General features: G+C 43.0%; 1 protein-coding gene across 1 annotated transcript in view; it reads left to right on the top strand.

The window, feature by feature from the left end:
• The window catches only part of ANTXRL (ANTXR like), a 56,431-nt gene extending 35,899 nt beyond the window's left edge, over nt 1–20,532 (top strand). The window contains exon 18 of the mRNA XM_030951132.1: nt 15,446–20,532. Within this exon, the coding sequence (XP_030806992.1) occupies nt 15,446–15,676 (231 nt within the window). The 3' untranslated portion in view covers nt 15,677–20,532. The remainder of the gene's footprint in view (nt 1–15,445) is intronic.
• The last annotated feature ends 784 nt before the right edge of the window (nt 20,533–21,316 follow it).

Raw genomic sequence — 21,316 nt, 5'->3', positions numbered from 1 at the left:
AATGATTATTGAGAAATCATGAACTGTACAGATGATGAAAAAACAAATCACTGCAAGGTTAATGGAGAACAAGTTGGTTGAATTGTGTGCAGACACATTTCTCAGTCATCTCCTACACATAGACAAGGAGTATGTCCTGCCTTGGTGAAATCTATTGGCCAAAAGTAGGTCAGGAGTACTGGGAGGCAGCAGGGAGTTAGTGCTTTTCAGAGCCACAAAGATGTCTCTGTACTGTCCCTGGGTCCCTGGCAATAGCTTAGTTCAGAGCTCTCACAGTTTATGTGAGCCTGGCACTGTTAGGGTTGTCTCTATTTTGTTATTCTGAGGGGACAACTCCCTAAGAATTGAGTCCTGCTTCTTTGAGCTGTTTCACCATCAAGGTTTTGCTTTCTGCAATGGTTCTTTGTAACATGAGAGCAAAGCAGACACAACAGCCTCTCTCTTTCCCCTGTGGGCAGAATCCATACATTTCATCACCTGGGCTCTCAGGTGAGGGATTATAGAGTTACAGCAATAGGGTCCATAAAGTGCTTTTTTGGGGATAGGACTGGTGCAGATGCCCAGGCTTGTTTGCCTAGTTTCCCACCTAATGACAGACTTTAAAAGTAGCTCTAATTTGCATCAGCTAGGGCAGTAAGTTGCATGTCTCATGCTTTTGGCAAAATATTGTGCCATTTGTCTAGTCATTAAACAAACATGCTGCATCAGTATTTAAAGTTTAATCTCATCCATTTGTCTTTTAGCACAGAAGGAAACCAAGAGAACAAACCCAGCTTCTCATACTACTTTGCAAAACGGTCTTAAATGTTTCACTAAGCTGCATTTTCAAGGCAGCTGTGCTTGAGACACCTTATTTACTTTTTAAGCACGATCTAGAGCTTCTGAATAGGCTCTTTAGGTCCAGCTGTATTTTGATAGCACTAACATTGTATAATATGAATCTGTCCTCTGCCTTTCACTCCCTTGGCTGGGACATTTCTATCAGTGCAGAGCACAACAGAGCCTCTGTTAGCCACCATGGTCAAGAAACATGCAGGGGGCTGGCTCAGAACAGGGATCCTCAGTTCCTTGCCTTCCAGCTCTGCTGTGGGGAGAACAAGGGGCTGAAAAGAGGCAATGTAAAACATCAAGCTGAAGGATTATTGTATCAGGGATAACATAAGAAAAACCAAATGTACATCTGGGAAATAGGGTGGAAAGAATCCTATTGAGCCAGATCCAGTGGCATCATAGAATCATCTCTGTTCTCTGGCCTGTGAAATTAACTAAGGCTGAGGAATATTGAAAGTGAAACAAGAATATAACTAGACAGCCTTCTGCTGTTAAAAAAAAAAAAGATATCACAGGCCTGTATTTCATAGAGAGAACTAGCACAGGAAGGAACAGTTTTATTATTTATTCTTTGAGTAACATCTCTAGTAGCAGTCTCTCAGTGGATAACTGACTCCTTGTAAGCTGGGTTTTTGCTGGGGGTTGTGTATAAATCCACCTGTATGTGCAGGTCAGTAAATGTGAGCACACACACACAAAGGTGCACGCTCATCGTGGTGGGGGAAGAACTGGGAGATCAGGTCAGGGCTGGGAGGGAGCAGCAGCATGGGCAGCACGGAGCTCTGGCAGCCCCAGGAGCAAGGGCACAGCTCTGCCCCAGCCCAGGCAAGACAAGGTCACTCCTTGGCCAGCTCTGGTGGCAGCAGGCAGAACATTTATTGTGGGGCTGGGGAGATGGTGTTCTTCCAGACTGCCATCCACAGGCCAGGGAATGTAGGGTGATCTTGGAGTGAGAGGTTGCTTTGGTTTGTGTGGTTTTGAGGGATTGGGGTGGCGAAACAGGGGAAAGAGTTCTTGGTGGGGTCTAAGTGCACCTTTTTTTTAATTTTAAGGTAATTTCATAGCTGTCCATTCATCTAGTTTTCTTCCTTCATCATTGTCCTGTTGCCATTCCCCATCTTGCTCTTTTCCTTACCTGTGCCCTGCTTGGTCTCCTGCCCTAGACATTGCCTTCCATTTCCTTCTGTGGTTTCTTCCTCGTTTTCTCTCTCAGTTGATGTCTGCATGCCCTTGCCCTTGATGAGACAGACTGATTCCCTGCATTCCTGTCTTTGAGAGCAGTGGTTGGTCCCCAGCCTCCTTAGCCTGCTCCTCTCACACTGCAGGACCTGAGCTGCTGGTAGCATTGTGCTCTGGGCTGTGGCCTTGCTGCAGAGCTGACTGAAGCTCTGAGAGTTCCCCTGCCCTGGCTCATGTCTTCCATGAACTTTATCAAGAAATGGATCTCAGGATGGATGATTCGTCAGTATTAGGCAGGATTGTATTAATAGAACTGTATTAATCCTTGTGAAAATGACAGGAGCATTTTGGAGCTGCCTATTTAGAGAAAACCATGCAGGCAATAGCTCCAGTGCTCCTTCTCCTATGTGCCCACAGTGTTTTGCTTGGCTCTTACAGACAGCTCCTCCTCTTGGTCTCCATTCAAGAGTCTATCATTCATATCATAGCACCAGCACTGAAATGTTTTACTTTGGCAAGTTCCTCAGTAAAGGGTCACAGGATCCCTCTGGCCTGACTTCCTCAGGTCACCTCTAGCAGGAATTTCTGTTGCACCAGGATGGGACAGCAAGGGATAAACACACTTAGCTCTACCCCATCATTAGCAGCTAGGCTGTTATTTGTGGCATGGAGTTTTGCTGAGCTCTCAGACAGCATCAGCAGAGGAGAGAAGTGATAAAAAGGACTTGTGGCTCTGTGGTGGTTTCTGGGCCTTGCTGGAATGTATAAAGGTGAAGCCTTTATAGGCATTTGTGCTACTGCTGCAGTGGTGGATCCCTCAGAGCTAGGCTTTCTTCCCAGCCTTGCTCAGAAATCTGTGTCTTAGGGGACCAGCAGTCACTCTTCTGCCCAGGAAAGGGACTGACAGCTCTGAGGTGGGGACACTGCTCATCCAGCCACAAGAGTATATTGGTGTCCACATGGCCAGATTGGGCTCTGTTTTGCTCAAGGTGTTCAGATTTCCTTGAAGACTTCCCCATCACTGTGTGCAGTTCTCCTGAGCTTGGTTCTGAGCTTGCAGCAGCTGCTGTGAAGGTTGGAGTTTGGGAAATATTAGTGTCTGGCTATCTTGAAATATTTGATACAAACAAACCCCAGGAGCTGGCAGGGGAGGTTGTCAATAGTCTGTGCAAAAGGTGAGTTTCCAGCTTTGCCTTGGCCTCGTGGTTCAGAAGGGGGCTGTTACCAATGACAGCAGGCAAACGCTGAAAGCCCCAGTGTATGCAGAGAGGAAGGGGAAGTGCTTTCCAATGGTCTGTTAGTTGCTGCTTTCAGCAATTCCATTCCATTTTGCCTCTCAGCACTTACTGATTGCTGCAGGAAATTCTTAGAGGCTCGGTTTACCAAAGTCCTTGACTAAAACCCCAACATTTTCCCCCTCAGGCAGAACTGATCATTTAAAGACTTAAAACACGATCTCATTATTTTCACAAAAAATTTTGTAACTGCAACAGAGAGCATAGAGTGGATTTTGCTGTCACCATCCCCTTGTATACCCCTGGGACTTTACCTAGAAAAAAGCAATGCCTTAGTCGTACTACCCTGTGGTTTGTATGTGGAAAGCCCTTTCCTGGGGAACAAGACTTTCTAGAAGCAGGCTGCTGTACAAAACTCTGAGAGCCTTTTTGCCATTTCTCTTCCATAAAACTGAGATTAAAAGGCTGTTGTGCAGCCAAAAATGTCACAAACTGTGAGCTGCTGGTCATTTTAGAAGCCAGAACTTCTAGATCCTTTCAAGTTCTGACCCTTGAGTTATGGTGTGATTTGGAACAAGGCAGAGAAGCTGGAATTTAAACAGCAGCCTCTGAAATGAGGAGTATGTGGGTTCCTTATTCTGTGCATCCCTTTCAGAGTGACCACTCTTAGTCTGATAGGTTTGTTAAAGCTCAGAAGGTCCAATTACCCTCAAATTTTGTGCGATTACTTGTAATGCTGACCATGACATCTATGTGCCTTAGTTTTCCTAACAGCAAAAATAATCATGAGAACACAGTATTTACCTTCCTTACAGCTGTGAGGTTTAGTGTTCTGCCAGGCATTTGGGACACCAAGCTTATGGATTATTAATGACTAATAATTGCTCTCTAGCTGCTACTTACAGGTGGTCAGCAGCTTGAATGCAGCCCACGGAGATGGCAGCACCCACCTGTCACGCCACGCTGGCTGCCCACGTGCTGCTGCTATTTCAGCTTATTGTAATTACTTCTCTTCCAGACCCAGTAATGGCTTTTAATAGGCTTCCCTGCCTCTTGCTTGGAGATGTGTTGTAATCACCCATGCAACAACTGGCAGAGCTGCAGGGGAGGCTGGAAAGGCAGCACTGAGCTCCTGCAGACTGTAGTCATCTGTGGCTGCTGCCTGGTCCTGGGGCTTTTCTCTCTTTGCTTTTCACCTTCATAAGCTGCTGAAAAATTAAAGAGATGAGGACATTGCCTGCCACAGTAGGTGATCTCACTTTGTCACTTTCAATGAAAACGTGACATGTTTAGCTCCCATTTTGCTACTTTTTCTTCTTTTTTTTTAAAGGACATAGGCATCTCTAAGATTTATTCCTGCTTTAGCAGACATGGCACGGGGGAAGAAGCTCCCTTTCTGTGGTGTGGGACCAGTGTCCTAATGCACAGTTCCCAGGACATGTTGAGAGCTGCAGCTGGAAACATGTAATCAGTGACTAATGAATTTCCTGTCCTACAAGAAGCCCACATACTGCATTACCCCTCACTTGTGCCAGGACTGTGTTATTTCTGTTGTGGAAGAGGAATTCACAGACTTTGGGGATGGATGCTGCCTGTCTGCACCCCGGTCATGCCAGCAGTCTGTCCATGTCTTTGGCAGCCAGAGGCATGCTCAGGAGCAAGAGGCTCTTGTGAAGGATGAGTGCAAGTCCCAGGCCTGGTGTTACTTGGCACACAACAGGGTGAAGAAGGATTGGCCTCGTGGTTAAGGCACTGGCTGTAGCTTACATAAGTTACTTCACTTCTGTTGTACTGCAGTAGTACAGTGAATGAGTGAGGTGAAGAGTAAATTCTAGGAGCTGAGATCATGTTCCTACTGGTACTTTGAGCACTTAGTAGACAGGCTGTTAGTGTGACACTTTTCTATTTTTCAGATATTTATGATAAAGGAATAGCTTCATCAAGTCTGATTCTCAGGGGCTTTTTATAGGGAACATGTCTTTGGGATAAGGCCTGGTGACTTAATCCCTCATTAACTGCAACTCTGACATGTCTGCATGGGGGGAACAGGCTCTTGTGTTATCACAGTTTTCCAGGCATCACTTCCCTGATGCTCCACAATCCTACAGCATGTCCAAGGGCCTGACTTGAAGCCTGGAGGCTGTCTCAGGCTTTAGCAGTACTGATGGCACACCCTCTTTGAGAGGAAAAGTGCACAAATGCACACGCCGTTCCTTACTAGGACTGCGTGTACAGATCCACAGTTTGCACATGGACAGGGATGTTGCAGCCAAAGTGTTTGTTTGTTTCTCAGCAGCACCCTTGGATCAATGCTGAGCATCATCTGACTGTTTCAGTTGATTTGCTGGGAGCTGTGCATCCCTCATTGTCTTTGAGTTGGGTAACACTGCAGAAAGTAACCTCCCCAGCCTTCCTTAGCTCTCTGCTTACATTGCATACTTCTAGTAATTATGCAGTAATGATGTGAGCTTCTGATGGTGTTTGAACTGTAGAAATAAAAAATACTGTGTAAGAGAATGTATTCACACTATTATTCACACTAAAGTTATTGTACAGAATGATAACTGAAATTCAAAATCTATTACCTTATTACTTTCCTCAGAGGAGCTGTAGTTCCAGATGTCTCTGTTCTTGTAGAAACAATTTGTGATTTGTGTTGTGGTACTAGAAAAAACCCAAATCACAGTCTCCCACTATACAAGTAACAAAAAGTCACTAGACAGTAAGAAGAGCTTAGATCTGTGTATGTTAGGTCTTGAGATGAACCAAATCTTGCTTTGAACATTCCAGCTTTATATGCCAGTTTTAGTCTCAGATAGGAACAACAGGACTGCAAATGCCTTGTGCTTTCTGTGGCAACACTGGGGTTTCTACAGCATTTAAAACTCGTTCAGGTTGGTTGTTGTGTTTTTTTGGGGTTTTTTTGCCATGTGAATAAATCCCTACTTTCCTCATCCTTTAGGAATTTAATTGCCCAAGAAGACAGATCAGTCTTCATTGACTGATTAAGGAGTGGGATATACAGAAACTTTGAAGTGAGGCCTAAGAGCAGTGTCCCTTCTTGCAATGCTGGTGGCCAGGCACTCTGAGTTGAGCTTTGAAAAATGAGAGGAGGTGTATTTGGGGCTTTTTCTACTGCTGGGGGACAAGCCACTGACTATGCTGAGGTGAGAGCAGGGTGTATAATAGAGTTCCTAGGAGAGAGCTGGCAATGGGTGCGCAGGGAAAAAGAGTAACTGCAAGGTGCACAGGGAAAACATGGCAGGGATCTATTTGCATAGTGTTAGGTCTCTAGCATACCTGAAATGGGACAGAGGGTTCCGTGTCAGGACTTCGGTACTTGAGTTGCCTTTCCAGTGTGTTCATTCTTAGAGTGAGGTAGTTGTGTCCCAAGACAATCTGCCATTCAGTTTAACACAGGAGCTTTTGCAGAAGAGGTTTTCTGTGCTTGGTCAATGTGCCAGCACTGATAATGAACTGCATGAGTCCCATCCCAGAAGAAGAAATTCCATGTGAGATAAGCACAGGGAAAGCTGAGAACTGTGGATTTACCATCTGCTTGCTCTAGGTAGCAGTAGAGCCATTTAAGGGCCAGTTACCCAGAGAAGCATTGGTGATAGTTGTATCTGTTTCCAGACTCTACACAAAGAGGCAGCTTGTCTGAGTGGTGGGCCAGGATCTTACATTTTTGGCTGAGGCAAGGAAAAATGATAAACATTTCCACCAGGAATCTCTGAGTTTGCCTTAGTTATTGTATACCTTAGTTATTGTATACCTTAGTCAGGTGAATAACATTGTGTACACAATAATCCCAGCTTGCTCTTGAGAGACAGTCAAATAATTCACTCAGGGAAGCATGATGACGCTTAATTGCAGTTTGAGCAAGATCAGTTATGGTCCTTTGTGGCCTAATTTGCTACTCCCAGCAAGCCACCAATACCTCAAGGCTGAGGCTGTTGCACCCAGCAAATGTTTGTTGCTTTTGTTGCTGTGCTCCAAGGCCCTCCCCATTCTAGGGGGTGGACAAATGCAAAGTCCTCTTCCCTGAAAACAACCAAAGGAAAGAGGAAAATCTTTTGCAATGCAACCACTGTTGTGTTTTTTTCTTGAACCACATTTTAGTCTGGTCAGCATTCAAGTCTGGAAATGAGTGCTGCTGTGGTTAAAACAAGGGATGTGAGTCACAGGTCCTCAACTTGTAAATACCATTTTTTCCCCCTGCATAACCTTCAGTAGATGACATGACCTGACAGTGGCTCTCCTTGCTTCCTCTACTCTGGAGCCTTCATCCATAAAAGCTGTCAGGAGAGAGGGTGGCAGTAAAACACGTATGAGTGCAGATTTAGGTTAAGGTATTTTTCTGAGGTTTGGTTGGGATTTGGTCTGGTCATACTTTGAGATTCATACTGAATGTAAGGTGTACCTGATAGACTTTGGTTATGTCCAGTGTTACTCTTCTGTTCCCTTTGTCACTTCTGCTTTTTTAGGGCTTAGAATCAACAGGCTCTGTTATGGATCTGCACTGTGCATTAGCTCAGCCACAGCCTCAGCAAGGTCCAAGACATGTGATGTTTTGTGCATTCCTGCAAGATATCTTGTGACTCGGGCCATTCCTTCAGGAGATGTCTGTAGCCATTGCTGCATTTCCTTGCTGAGGCATGGCTGGAAGCAGCATTCAGTTTCCTCCATTCCTGCTGAATGGAGTGTGATGCATATTATTTGAATAGTCCTGTCTTTAGTACTGGGATGGGCTCATGTCTCTTTCCTTGTGTGCCTAAGCTGAAAAAGTGATATCAGGCATGAGAGAGCTGGATGGTGTGCTTGTGTTCAGCACAGTTTATTTTGATGAGGGGTACTTGTCCTAGGTTAAAAGTCTGATTTCCCTGGCTGAGCTATTCCTCCCTCAGGTTCCTCATTATTGTCCACTTTCTCCAGTGGTAAATTGGAAGTAGCCCCCTTGTCTTCAGTGTATTCCTGCCCTGGTTTCCAACCTAACTGAACAGACTGCTCCCAGCAGGCCCACCCCTTGTTTCAAGCAGTGCTGTGCACAGCTGGGACTGTGAACTGAGGAGCAGTGTCTGCAGATGTGTGTCTGGGAAAACTGTCAGTACTTGATTGTATTCAACTCTCAGTATTCTGATAAAAGAAACTACACTAGCCTGGGATAGTGCAGCTATTAGTCGTACTTCAAAACAGCTCCTGTTTTAATTGCCTGGTAGAATTGAACACAGTTTCCCTATTACTGTCTTTATTTTGATTTTAAACTGTTCCTTTAGATGGTGTGTAAATGTTTTTTCATGTTAGTAGAATTAGCTGAAGGTGAAAACATACCCTTGAAAAAGTTTCAATATTTTCAATTTTTGTTTTGAAACACCTTTTCTGTGTGAAACTCAAAGATGATTTGAAATGAACAACACATGTTTCAAGCCTAAATTAAACTTATTTTGACATACTTGTTTTACCTGAAAAATTAAGACTTTTGGTTGCTGTTGACTTTTCCTTAGGCCAGCAAGTGAGCCGAAAGGTGACTTTTATTGCTGCTGTTATGTGCAGTACATGCCATGGGTCTGTTTGTGAGTTTGTCCTGGCAACCTACCTCCCTTGGTCCCTGGGGGATCCCTGGATGGGATTATCACACATGTCGTGTCAAAGGAAGAGCTCAGTGCTCTCTCATCCCTTCCCCACCCCATAAATTCTATTTTCTCAGCTATTTGACCCCAACAGCCAGGGTGTCTGAGGGCATACTGGACTTTGAAGGACTTTTTTTTTTCTCCCAGCTTGCTTACAAATCAGGCTGGTCCCACTTTGCCTCTATGAGAGGGGCTCAGGGATCTTGCCTGCGCTTTTTGGGCAGCAATGTTAGCCATGCCTGGGCCAAGACAGCAGGTTTTGTCCTGAATGTGTCAGCAGCCCAAGGAATTGCTTAGCTGTGTGTCACTGTCACCATGTGCCCAGCTCCTGGCCCATGTGCAGGATCTCATCCTTTGGGAGTCAGAGTTTGTGAGGCAGGGATTAACTTCCTCCTGTGCTGCTCCTGCGAGCCAGTGTTTGTGAGTGGTTTGGTTTGGCTGCTAAAAGGAGAAAAAGCAGATATTTACTTATAAGAGGGTTTTTGTGGACTTTGTGAAGGACTCACACGTGCCTCAGCTGCTTTTAAATATCACTGCCCCTTCCTGGGTCAGGATATGTATCCTGTTTAAAGTTGGGTTACCTCCCACATCCTAAAGCTCAGGCTAATTCCTTTTGCAATGAGGAGCACTGTGGGTGAGCCCAGTAGGTCACGCCTCTTGGTAGCATCACCTTATTCATGCTGAATGTAAACAGAGCTTGCTGCTGCTGCTAGGATCATCTTTGTGCATTTGCATTTTCATTTTGTAATTTTCTATTTGAGTTTATCTGATGTGCCTGAGGGCATTACAGGGTCCTCACTGTTACAGTGAGTGATTCACAGCCCACAGTGCAGTGATTTCCTTCCCCTGCAATAACTCCATCATAGAAGGGAGGGAGCAAAAGTGGTAGGAGCTTCCTTAGGAAATGGCCCGATAATACGCTGGGAAAAGAATGGGCTGAACTTATTTTCTTTTTTAAATGCAACACAAAAGGAAATAATTACATTCTCATTGCTGGACACTGCCACTTTACTGGACCTTACTTTCAAAAGGCTCTTCTCTTCAGTCAACCCCATCTTCTCTTATCTCTTCATACTTTTGGATTACCATCATTATAGATGTCAGTCCTGAGCTGCCAAATAGCTTCCCAGAAAATTTTTGTGTACAAGAGAGGACTTATTAAACTGGAATATATGTATGAGAGTCAGGTTATTGTGCAAACAAGTATTTTAACTTGATGATATTTAATGTTTTGATTTGAGCCCTGATAATCTAAAGTGGCTTCATATAAAAATTAAAGACAATTTCATAAAATAATTGTTAATGATTAATGAAATAACTGCCATATAATTAATTTTGATGATTATAATTTCATCATTAAGTAATATAATTAGAAAATAATTATAAATTACATATTTATTAACCTGAAAATGTGGTCAGTCACCTAACTTGTGATATAGGAACCTCTGGCACTTCCAATACTTTATTTTTCAACACAAAAGTGATATCTGAGTCCCAAATGTAAGAGCAGGAGTTAGTAAAAGTAACTTGTATAGGCCCAAAAACCAGGCAGCCCTGGGTTTTACGTGACAAACTGTTTCAGCAGCTCACTAATTTCTAGCCTGTCTGCTGCAGGGTAATCAGTGCAATTCCCAGGAAATCCATGAAGGTTTTAATGAGCCATGACATGCTGAGTGCACAGTCAGCGTGAAGCAGTGCAGTGTGAGGAAGCTGTTGGCAAAGGCTGATGCTCATAGATCCTGAGGAGCCAGCTGCTAATCCTGACACTTGCCCAGGGAACTCAAATATTGGGAACTCTGTACCACCTTGCTTCATCTCTTTCACTGTACAGGTGTTGTATCCATAATCTACCTCTGATAAATGAGTTTCCCCTACTGGCTGGTTTAGGATATTCTGTGTAGGTGGTTCTGCTAGAACACTCTGGTTCTTTATTAGAAGACCGGGTAGTCCTTAATTTTGCCCAAGTTCAATTTTTCCAAAAGTCACCGATCTTTAATGGTATCTATCTCATTGTTTTCTGGGTCTGTGAATCAAAGCCTAAAGTGATCATGACTTTTTGTTTGTGCTCCCTCTTGTGGGTTTGTAAGTAGCATAAAATCTGAATCTATTCTTTTGAGATTTAAAGCTACATTTTTATACTGAACTATTGAGAGATATTTAGGAAGTGAAGCTATATGCTGGTGAACCAGGTCCATAGCAAGCTGGCAGACTCATCCCATAGATAAACATAGATAACAAAACTTCCTTGGAGAGAGAGCCCAAGGAAATTATATTCATTTTGGATTTCAGCATCCTAAATAATACTTATAATAAATAATCATTAATAATTATTAAAATTACTTAAATTTAAATATTATTAAATACTTAAAATTATAATAAAAATTATAAACCCACAAAAATTATTATAAAGTAATAATTAATAATCTAATACTTCCTTACTGGGAGCAACTTCATTTTTAAGTTGGTAGTTTAGTGTTTTGAATGGCCATGCTCAAAATTTAAAGAACTTAGTTTATTTTATTCCATTCTAAAATGCAAGTATCATATTCTTAAAAGATAAAAAACAAGAAAATTTAGTAAACTAAGTGAAGCTAACACTTTTTCAGTCAGATACACACCTCTTCAAATCCAAATTGCAGCACTCGGACTCCATAAGCCAAACCAAGAGGGAATGGAAAATCAAGCAAAATTTATAACAGGAAGGACGTCTTTTATTAGGTCAACTAATGTAGCTAAAAATAAGAAACAGGCATACTTTTGTGTACACGAATACTGACATGCACAGAGATGAAACTGGATTTGATTTTTGTTAAACACCAATGCATGTATTAAAATGAAGAGAGAAAAGGGACAGCTACTGGCAGATGGCCTGGATTTTTAAAATCCTTTTTGCTGAAGTACTCCTAGTATCATGGGTGAACAGACTTCCCCATGGCACTCCTTGAATTGCCTGGATTCTTTTAACAGTCATTTCTGTCAATTGAAAACTTGCTGAGTAGTAGCTAAAGATTTGGGGGAAATGAGTGCTGGGGAATGGTGTACTGAGCACTGTGATGAAGACAGCCCAGCAACATGAGGCGGTGGCTTTCAGGAGGCTCCTCCCTTCCTCCCCCCCTTAAACCACACACAATAACACATCCTAGGTGGTCGAGGAGACTTTGCCTAGAAGTACAAAGTGCCTGAATTGCACATGTGATTGTTACACTGGGATAAAAGCTGGAGTCGAGACGAGGGCAGATCCCACTGCTTCAGTATTTGTACTTTTTGAAAAGCCAATTTGGCAAGCAGCATAACAAGAGCCTAACAAGTGGATGGACATATGGGCAGGCAAAATAATAGTGCGTGAGGAAGAGGGTGCAGATGTGAGCTGCAGCGAGGGCGTAGCTCCATATGGCACGCTGCTGACCTTCGGTTGGTGCCTGAATGGCCGAACGCGGCGCGGGGCCCAGCCAGCAGGGCTGGCCTCACACACATCATCTGCCTCCAGAACACAATAACACAGCTACCACAGCTGGGGTGCCTGACATCATCCTGGTATTGCTGCACCTTGCAGCTCTGACACCTTCCCTGAAACGCCTGGTGTGTTCCGTGCTTCTGGAAAAATACATACCATTACCACTAGTAACGTGGTGGTGATGGCTTCTTAATCCCTGTTAACCCTCTGTGCAGGAAGAGCAGAGATAAGTGTGCAGGGTACTTAATTTCTGTCTGTGTTCCCAGGGTTTAAAAGCCTTTATATGCCTTTGGAAAGGAAGTTACTTAATTCTTTCAAGCAGAGAATATTAAAAATCCTGTGGTTAGCATGTTTATTTGAGAAACATAGTGGATTTTTTTAATAAACTAACCCCAGAGTGATGTGCATGTTAGGTGGAAAAACAGAGGCACTCTGTTATAAGGAGAGTGTGATGTGTGGAGGGCTTAATTCTTCAACCTAGAAATCCTTTGACGAAATACACTTGATAAGTCCAAACTATCACTTACGATTTATTATCATTTGTTCTTCCCTTTCCCTTTTCAGCTGTTAATCCTGACACTGGCTTAGAGTTTGGCCCCATTTTATCAATGGCTGCTTGAAGTGCTCAGGAGGATTTGCTCCAGTATTCAGCAGAAGTCTTTGATATATGAGATTGTAGGCTAACACTGATAATCTTTTGTGAGGAAGTGTCACAATACATACATCGATCATCCAAGCCTCTGTCTGTCAGACTCTCCCAACCCAACCGTATTTTTCATGACACAATGCAGCGCATGGCCTTTAAATTACCCATCTGTCTGACAAATCAGTGAGTGTGGCAGAAACTGGCAGCAGTTTGACGTCGCCTATCACTTTAACTGAAGTGAAAGTAATGCAAACAGATTTATGGGATCCCCTTTGATTATAGACTATGAATATATTTGGAATTGATGTTTGTGAGAGAGACACAACAGAGGGGCAGGAAAGGCTTGTAGGCAAAAGCACTAGTGTTGGGTTTGCAGCTTTGCATTTACTATGAGGGAGATTGTTCTGCCCTAAATTTTTCCCTGCCCATATGGTGCATCTCATCTGAGCACCTCTGACCTTTTTTCTTTTTCGTTTTTTTTTTTCTTTCATCCTGACTGATTATTTAGCTGCTCTAAATTCATAACTTTATAAATTTTAAGGCTAAGTTTTCTAAAATTAATTTGATGGACAGCTGTTAAACAGATCTGTAACATTCATTGCATGTCAGTAAATACTGCTGAATTTCGAAGTGGGCTCTGAATACAGTGAAGCACAGCAGAAAACAAATAGCTGGCAAGGATGGTTGCTTGCTGCAATGCTGGTGAGGACTTGAGTTCTGTGATGGATTAGAGCAAAGCATTGACTTGGCTTTTTTGATCCAATGGTTTATCTTTGCAGAAGTAACCAAGACCTTGGCTTTTGCCTTTTTCCCTCCATGCAAATGCTCTGGCCCCAGTATAGTATTGCCATGAACCTGGTTCATAACCAAAGTCTGGCATAGCAAGCCTGGATTTTTAGAAAGAGAATTTTAACCTACTCATTGACACTGTTGTTTAAGTGTAGTGGTGAATTGTGATGGTGAAAGCTGGGACAGAGAACTACTGAGTGTGTCTCATGTGCAGGCAACAACATGTCCGTTCAAACAACTCGTGTCTGCAGCTGAGCTCTGGAAGCCCAGAGCCATTCAGTCCAAGTCAGTGGTAGGATGGTACCCTTTGGGTTTTAGTACATTTGTAAAATCATTTTCTGAGCTCTGGAGCTTACACAAGCTTCTTTTGAAACACTGCCTGCCTTTCTTCAGAGAAGCCATAGACTTAACTGATTCCCCTCTTTTTAAAGAAATAGTTTTCATAAACAAAGGTGCAGGCATTGGAAGTCACTCAACAAAACAGTTGAGGTTCTGCTGTGATGGCTTTTGCCTCGTTTCCTGAGGAAATTGTGATTTGTGAGTTTGCCACAGAAACTCAGCTCATTCTCTAAACACCTTCAGAGTTTTCTCGTGCCAGGCAGCGCTGAGTCAAGAGAATCTCTGATTGATGTGGGTTTTTGTATTCCTGCTGCCACAGCCATTGGTAGCTGGGGAAAATCATGATCTACAGCTGCTTTGAGATAAGTTTTCTATATTTGGAATCCTTCCCCGAATTTGCACAGGGGATGTTGTTATAACCTCAAGCTGAATTTAGTTTGTTGATTCCAGCATGCAGCCTATCTGAGGTGCCTCACTGAGGTTGCCATGTAGCTTTTGCATTACCTGGGAGCCTCTGGCTGCTTCCCACAGGAGAGGCTAGGTGGTCTTTGGGGTCTGTCTCTCTCTCTCTCTTCCTGTCTGGAACTTGGATAGTGGAACCTATGTAAAGCTTTATTTTGGCTAAAGGAAACCCTGATATATTTGCATTTAGTCTCTAGTTGATAAGGACATCCCCAGTGCTTGCCTTTTTTTCAAATCCAAGCTATTCCTGTTCTAAAATTTCCACACACAGTGCTCCCATCAGGTCCTTCCTGTCTGCATCCCACATCTATCCTGAAAACACACTCATTGGAGAGCCCTCTGTGCCAGTCCCACACCTTGATGGTGTTTCTGAGGGGAGCCACATCTACACTGGAGCACAGAAGACGTGTACTATCCCAGTGTAATGTTCAAAGCACAGACGTCAGCCAGGCGAGGATCACTTTGAAAATGAGAGCTATGGATTGTCTTTGCTAATGTCGTTGCTCTGGTATAATCCTGTATGAGTTTTTTCAAGCACAGCTTTGCAGTTAGGAATCCCACCAAGGCAGGCGTGACTTGGGTGGAGCTGTCACTTTAGGCATGTTCTGCTCTAGTAGCACAGCAGAGAGCACATGTGAGCACAGTCCCAATGTGGTCCCTTTTGGTTTAAGCCAGTCCTAGGCCATTCTCTACAGGCAGTAGCTCTGAAAATGAAGGAAAGCACAAACTTTAAGACAGCATGGTTTGAATGTAATTTCTAGGACCCAGTCAATGATGCTGGATGAAATGTAGCCTGACCTCTCTGTTTATAGTACCTTTGACTAGCTACTGATGAGTCAAAATATCTGCTTTTTAATAATGAATTTTTCTTCACCTCTAGGGAAGATGCATAAACTTCACCCGTGTGAAATCGGATGGGACCTCTGCCCCTTACAGCCCACCACCGAAGCTGCCATTGCGCGACAACGCTCCCCTCAACAATGCTCCAAGGAGTCCTTCCTCTCCTGTGTCTCTGCAGCCTCCTTCCAGGCAGCCACCTCCTGGGCCACCTCCATCCCGAGCCCCTCCTGGACCTCCTCCTTCACGCCCACCCCCGCAGCCCATGGCTTAGAGTGCAGCAAAACCTGATCGACACAACACGTCTCTTTGCTGAACACAGCATATTTATTGAGTATTGGTTTACAGTTAAAGATATCAGAATTTGTTGCTGGTCAGCAAAAAGAAAAAAAAAAAAAAAGGGAAAAAAATTTTGCCAAGTGTCAATTTTAGTGTAAGAATATATTTATACCACACGTGCTGAGTAAACATTCAGTGGAAAGATTCAGAGCTATGGGGTATAGAAACAAACCAAACTGATCATCTAGATACAGTAGCAGCTTTTGTGTGTATACTTTTGGAGATGTATTTAGCTAGGACAGTTGTCTGACTTGGTGTGTCAGATCATTTATTAATAACTTTAGCTGGTACTTGTGCATCAGTGGCTTCGATAGCTGCCGCCTACAAGTTGGTTCAACATAGTTCATTGAGGAATTTGCTTTTTTTCCCCAACAGTACTGCATCCAGATGTTAATATGGATCAACAATTGCAAAGATAACTTTCTGCCTTTGGTTCTGCAGGTGGAATTTCCATTGAAGTCTTAAGAGGCCTATAACAGTAATGAGGTAACATAAGACTATGTGCCAATAATCTGTCATAGAAGAGGGATATATTTTTTCCCCTGGCAAACTCAGTTTTGAGCCTGCCATCTCTGCATATGTTTAGATGTGGTTGCATAGGATAACCACTGAAGGTGAGATACTCTATCTAGAAATCCAGATTTTGTACAAGACTTGAGTTCATATTTGTCCAAAGTTCAGAGGAATTTTGAGAAAAATATTTTGGCTTGGTGTTTAGCTTTCATTTATAGAAAGACTAGTCCAAAAGGAAGCAAACATACCTGGAATTTGAGCATAGTTGCTGTAGTAAGCAAACAGAATGTGCTATTTATATTAGCAGCATTGAGGGACTGAATCTATTGCTGTTTGATTGGATAAATTTCCTTTTGATCTTATTGCCAAGAAGAATTCAATCCTTTTGTGATTAAAACATAAATTCCTCTTTGAGCAGCTATTTCTTCAGACAGTTCAGATCCCACTAATATGTAACCCTGCAGTCTACCTGTGGCTGAGAGGTATGGTGTGAAGAGTGAGCATGAGCTTTTATCCCTGTTTTACGTGCTTGGCTGCTCTCCCATGCCCTCAATTTGGGTGTCACCAGAAGGGGATGTGAGCACCCACACAGAGGTGGGAATTTCTGACGTGGGACTGGGGGCCAGCCCATTATGAGTGTTCACTGAGCAATACCTGAGTGGGTTGTGCCCAGAACATTCCCTAGTGAATCAAAATAACACCTGAGCTTGCTTTTTCTCCACCACTACCTATTGTATTGGAGAGGGAACCAATGCTGGTCTGCTTTGGCACTGGCTGTGTTTTTAGGATAGTTGTAGAAATAATGATATGTTGCATTATGACACAGCATATACCTATTTCTCCATCTGTGTGTGGGTGTGTAACACATCACAGGAGTTATTGGCACATAAGTCTAGGATATAACACTAACTGTATTGTGCAGTTGCTCCAGATTTAAGACCTTTTCATGCAGTTGTTACAGGCATATAAAGTTGTACTGGCCCAAACAGAAATCAAGCTTAATGTTTCCAGTGGAAGGCCCACTTGCAGAACACCACCAAGCTCTCATCATTCTATGCTGATCACTGTGACATGCCGTGTGTATGCAGCTGAGGCTGTCAAACATGACTCAGAAGAACCACAGAGCCTCTTTCTCCTCTTGCACTGCTCTGCTCTCTTGAGCTTAGCTCTTACCTCATGTATATTGGTGCAGGTAGTGGAATCATGGTTGTGAGTGCCAGCTGGCCTTGGAGTTGTTCCTAATTTAGGCCAGAGCCAGCAAAGCATTTCTGCATGTGTTAAAATATCCTGCAGGTCAAGAGAAACTTCCTTATGCCCAAGTGCTTTGCTGACCTGTGACTCCATTGTGATCAGAAAGGAGAATTGGGATGCACTCAACCCTATCCTCATTCTTTTTAGACACTTGAATAGGGTCTGCATAATTTGGTTCATGAGAATGGATTTCTGTTTGGAGGGGAAAGAAGAGTATGTGTGTGTGTGTGAGTGCCTGTGCTTGTGTGTGGGAACTGTGCAGGGTTTGGTTTCTCTTGCTTTACAAAAATTGCTTGAGAGTTGCACTCCTATGAATAGAAAGGCGTTTTGCAGCCAGTGTGACACAGAGTCATCACCTATCTCTGTTTCTTTCAGCTGAAAGGTGACACCAAAAACAAGTCCTGTTTTCCACTGCAGTTCTGGTGAAACTCTGCTTTTACCCCAGTGAAAGGAGCTGCATGACTGCAGTGAGAGGGCAGGAGGAAGGGTGGGGGAAGGTGCAGAGATCATTGATGGGCATTATACTGGTAATGTGGAAACCCTACAATAACCTTGCTGGGTCTAAGACCCTTTGTAATGTGTATGTACAGCAAATCTAACAGCTTCTCACGTTGGTTGTGTGAGAATAATTAGCCAGCAAATGCTAACTAGAAATTGAAATGGCAGAGGACAATAAAACTGATACCCATGCCAGGACAAAGCAGGGCATTAGAGCTTTAACTTCTTGTGGGGCTGCAACAGACCACTGCTCTGGGATGCCAAGTCTCTTATGCAGTGAGATTGAAGCAGTGACTTGGTGGGTCAAGAGTTAACTTTAGCCAATGAAAAAGCCTGGGGGCCAGATTTTGTCTTGTCTTGCACCTGTAGAGATCCTGGGAGAGGTGAGTAGAGTTGGCGATTTGCCCTCATGTTGATGTTGGTGGAATTTGACTCCCTACCAGTGACAGTGGAGCTGTTGGCTCAGGCAGGGCTTCTCACAGTCACACATCCAACGTGCTGTTGTTTGCAGTTGAGGAGATTATTGGTCTTTGCTGAAATAGACAGTCCTGCAAAGATAACACATACTAACAATTGTGCACAACTTGCAAGTGCAGCAGGAATAGGAGTAGCGTAGGCTTTGCTGAATCCCAGGTGAATGGATTCATGTATGATAAAGCAGGAACCACCATGGATTTGAGAATTAGATTTGGCATAAATGGTGTTTCCTGCATTCTCACTGTAAAAAATTAAGCATTTGGTGTGTAACTCAAGTTTTGGCTGCAGCCTCTGTGACAGGAACACTGCAGGTTTAGTTTGCTGGTAAAGCAGGAAGGGAAGGTGAACTTTTCTGCCTTAAACTGAATTTTCTTTGCGAAGGTGGGAGCAGTGAATATGCTGCACTGGCTACAAAAGGCCTTTTGGTTGTACAGAAATGTACCCATTTGCAGTGATCTCAGGCACTGTAACAGCACAGTAGGAGAAAGTAGTTGCTATTTTATCATCTATTGAGCTTGATCCTTACCTGGTATAAATCAAAATAGACTAACTGAAATCAAGGCAGTAGCATTGGTGTCCATCAGCTGAGAAATGTCTGAAAATAAAGGAAGGGTCAAAGTGGCTCAAATGGGCCTGTTGTTTCAATGTTTGTTTTGGCATTCTTGTATATGCCAATTGTGATTAGAGTAGTTACACTGCTAAGAAATGTTCTCATGTGGGAATGATTCCCATGTATTTTCCAGTATATAGCATCATTTGACACTTGCAAAAAAAAAGTGAATATCTAATTCTTCCCAAAATCCTAGAGGAAAATGTGGATTCAGGAGACCTTGGTCTCACACTTAGTACAGATGTGCCATGGCACAAGGTGCGAAGCAGTGGGGAAGGAAATTCAGTGTGTTTAAACCTGATACAGAACCACATTGATCAAAGCATATTTATGGCCATTTTTCAAGCTCAGTGCATGTGTTGCCATCTGTGGGAGTAGCCTGCAGAGCAGACGGTCCTAAATAGAAAAAGAAAAAAAAAAGGAAAAATAATCAGCTTCTCATGTGAAAGAGCAAGCATAACAATGAATGACATTATTTCATGAACTGTACCAGTTCAAATGCATGTGCACCTGGTGCTCCTAATGCTTTTTAGTCCTGTTGGTCTTCAGACAACATGATCAGTAATACACTTTCTCTCTTTAATCACTTGCTGGTTTTATTGTTGTTACTTTGGGTTTTTTTGTGGTTTGTTTGTTTTTTTGGTTTTTTTTTAAAGAAACATTTCACTGAGAAAACAGCCCTACTTCTGTAAATATAGAGTTTAATTTGGAGGAGACAGCACACTTCTGGATGTTACTGCTGGACAGTTATTTATTAAAAGGGGCTCAAGGTGAATTAATAGAGGTGGCTCAGGATCCATGCATGCAAGTGTGATAATGCAGTATAGCATTTTCAGTTCTCTGTAGTTTTGGGGCAAGGGGAATTTTTGGGTCATCCTAGTTTTTTTAGAAGTTTGTTACTGATATACCTTTGAATAATGCAATAGCGATTCCTAGCATATAACATTGCTTGAACAAATGTGTAGATTACAATAGATTTTTTTATTTGGGAGATGAGGAGAAGGGTTGTGAGGGCTAAATGTTTTAGGAAATGTTTTAGTTTTTATGGGGGGAAATGTACTGTACTCAATTTTTTAATTTTTCTTTTGTTTAGGAAGATGTAGTGTTTTCAGAAACAGTGGGGATGTGGGCTGATCCACAGCTGGGACATGGAGATGTGGGACAGAGGAAGCAGTAAGATTTTTGAGGGATAAAGAAGCTTTACATGGGGGTGTGGGTTTGTTGTTACTGGTACATGTGGTACAAATTTCTGTAACTGACATGCTGCTTCCATGTTATAGTCATGTAACTTCATGCATTTTAGGCACGTGCGCTGTTTTTCTGAGAAAACCTTGCAAATGTATTGCCTGCATGCAAATGTGGGAGATGTAGCCAAAATCTTGTAATCCAACATAATGTAGTCTTAATGGCTTCAGAATCAACAATAAAAGTGCTTACTGGTTAAACACTATAAAGAATTTTATTGCAGGGTCATTTTAAGAGGTGATAAGCTTCTCTGTATTTTCTTTCTAATCAACTCAGCCACCTAATGGTCAGGAGAAGAATGTGGAGTTGGGCTGTCAGAATTACCACCCTTGACTTGCTACTAACTTCATTAGAGACAAGAGTATGTTCTGTGCCTCAGTTTCATGTCTCTAGGCTGAGAATTTCAATCTTTGTCTAATTCAAAGGTAAGCCATTGTATTTTGAAACCAGGTGGAAATGCTGAGTAAATTGAACTGGACTCAGGGTTCAGACAATTATTAACACATGGGGCAGAGCCTGAAATAATTGCTGCTATCTTAAAGAGAAATCATAGAACACACAGACATAAAGTAAAATCCATGCAAAAAAAAAAAAAGCCAGAGCTCAAGACTTTAACAAAGAGAAAATCCATGGGAAATCCTACACTTCTGAAAACCCTGGAGTCACCAGGCTTCAGACAGAACTACAGATTTTCAGTCCCTCCCTGCTTCTAATGTTTCCTCTGTATCTGTTCCAGCCCCATTGAGGACTGGGGGTGGAGGGCTGGTGGATATAAGGCAGGCAAGAAATTCAACAGGGGTAGGCCACAAAAATCTCCAACCAAGCAGGCTGCAATTATGGGTAGTCAAGGCTGCTGCAAAGCTGCTGAGCTGTGGTCTGCACTCAGTGTGCCCACCATGGCAGCCACAGCCCTGTGTGCAAGGGGGAAGGAAGCTGGTCTTTGCACACACATAATCCCCTGAGCCTCATCTGCAGAAAACA

This window comes from Camarhynchus parvulus, chromosome 6 (assembly GCF_901933205.1).
Source record: "Camarhynchus parvulus chromosome 6, STF_HiC, whole genome shotgun sequence".
In the NCBI taxonomy this organism is placed as follows: Eukaryota; Metazoa; Chordata; class Aves; order Passeriformes; family Thraupidae; genus Camarhynchus; species Camarhynchus parvulus.
This window is presented reverse-complemented; position numbering and strand designations above follow the sequence as displayed.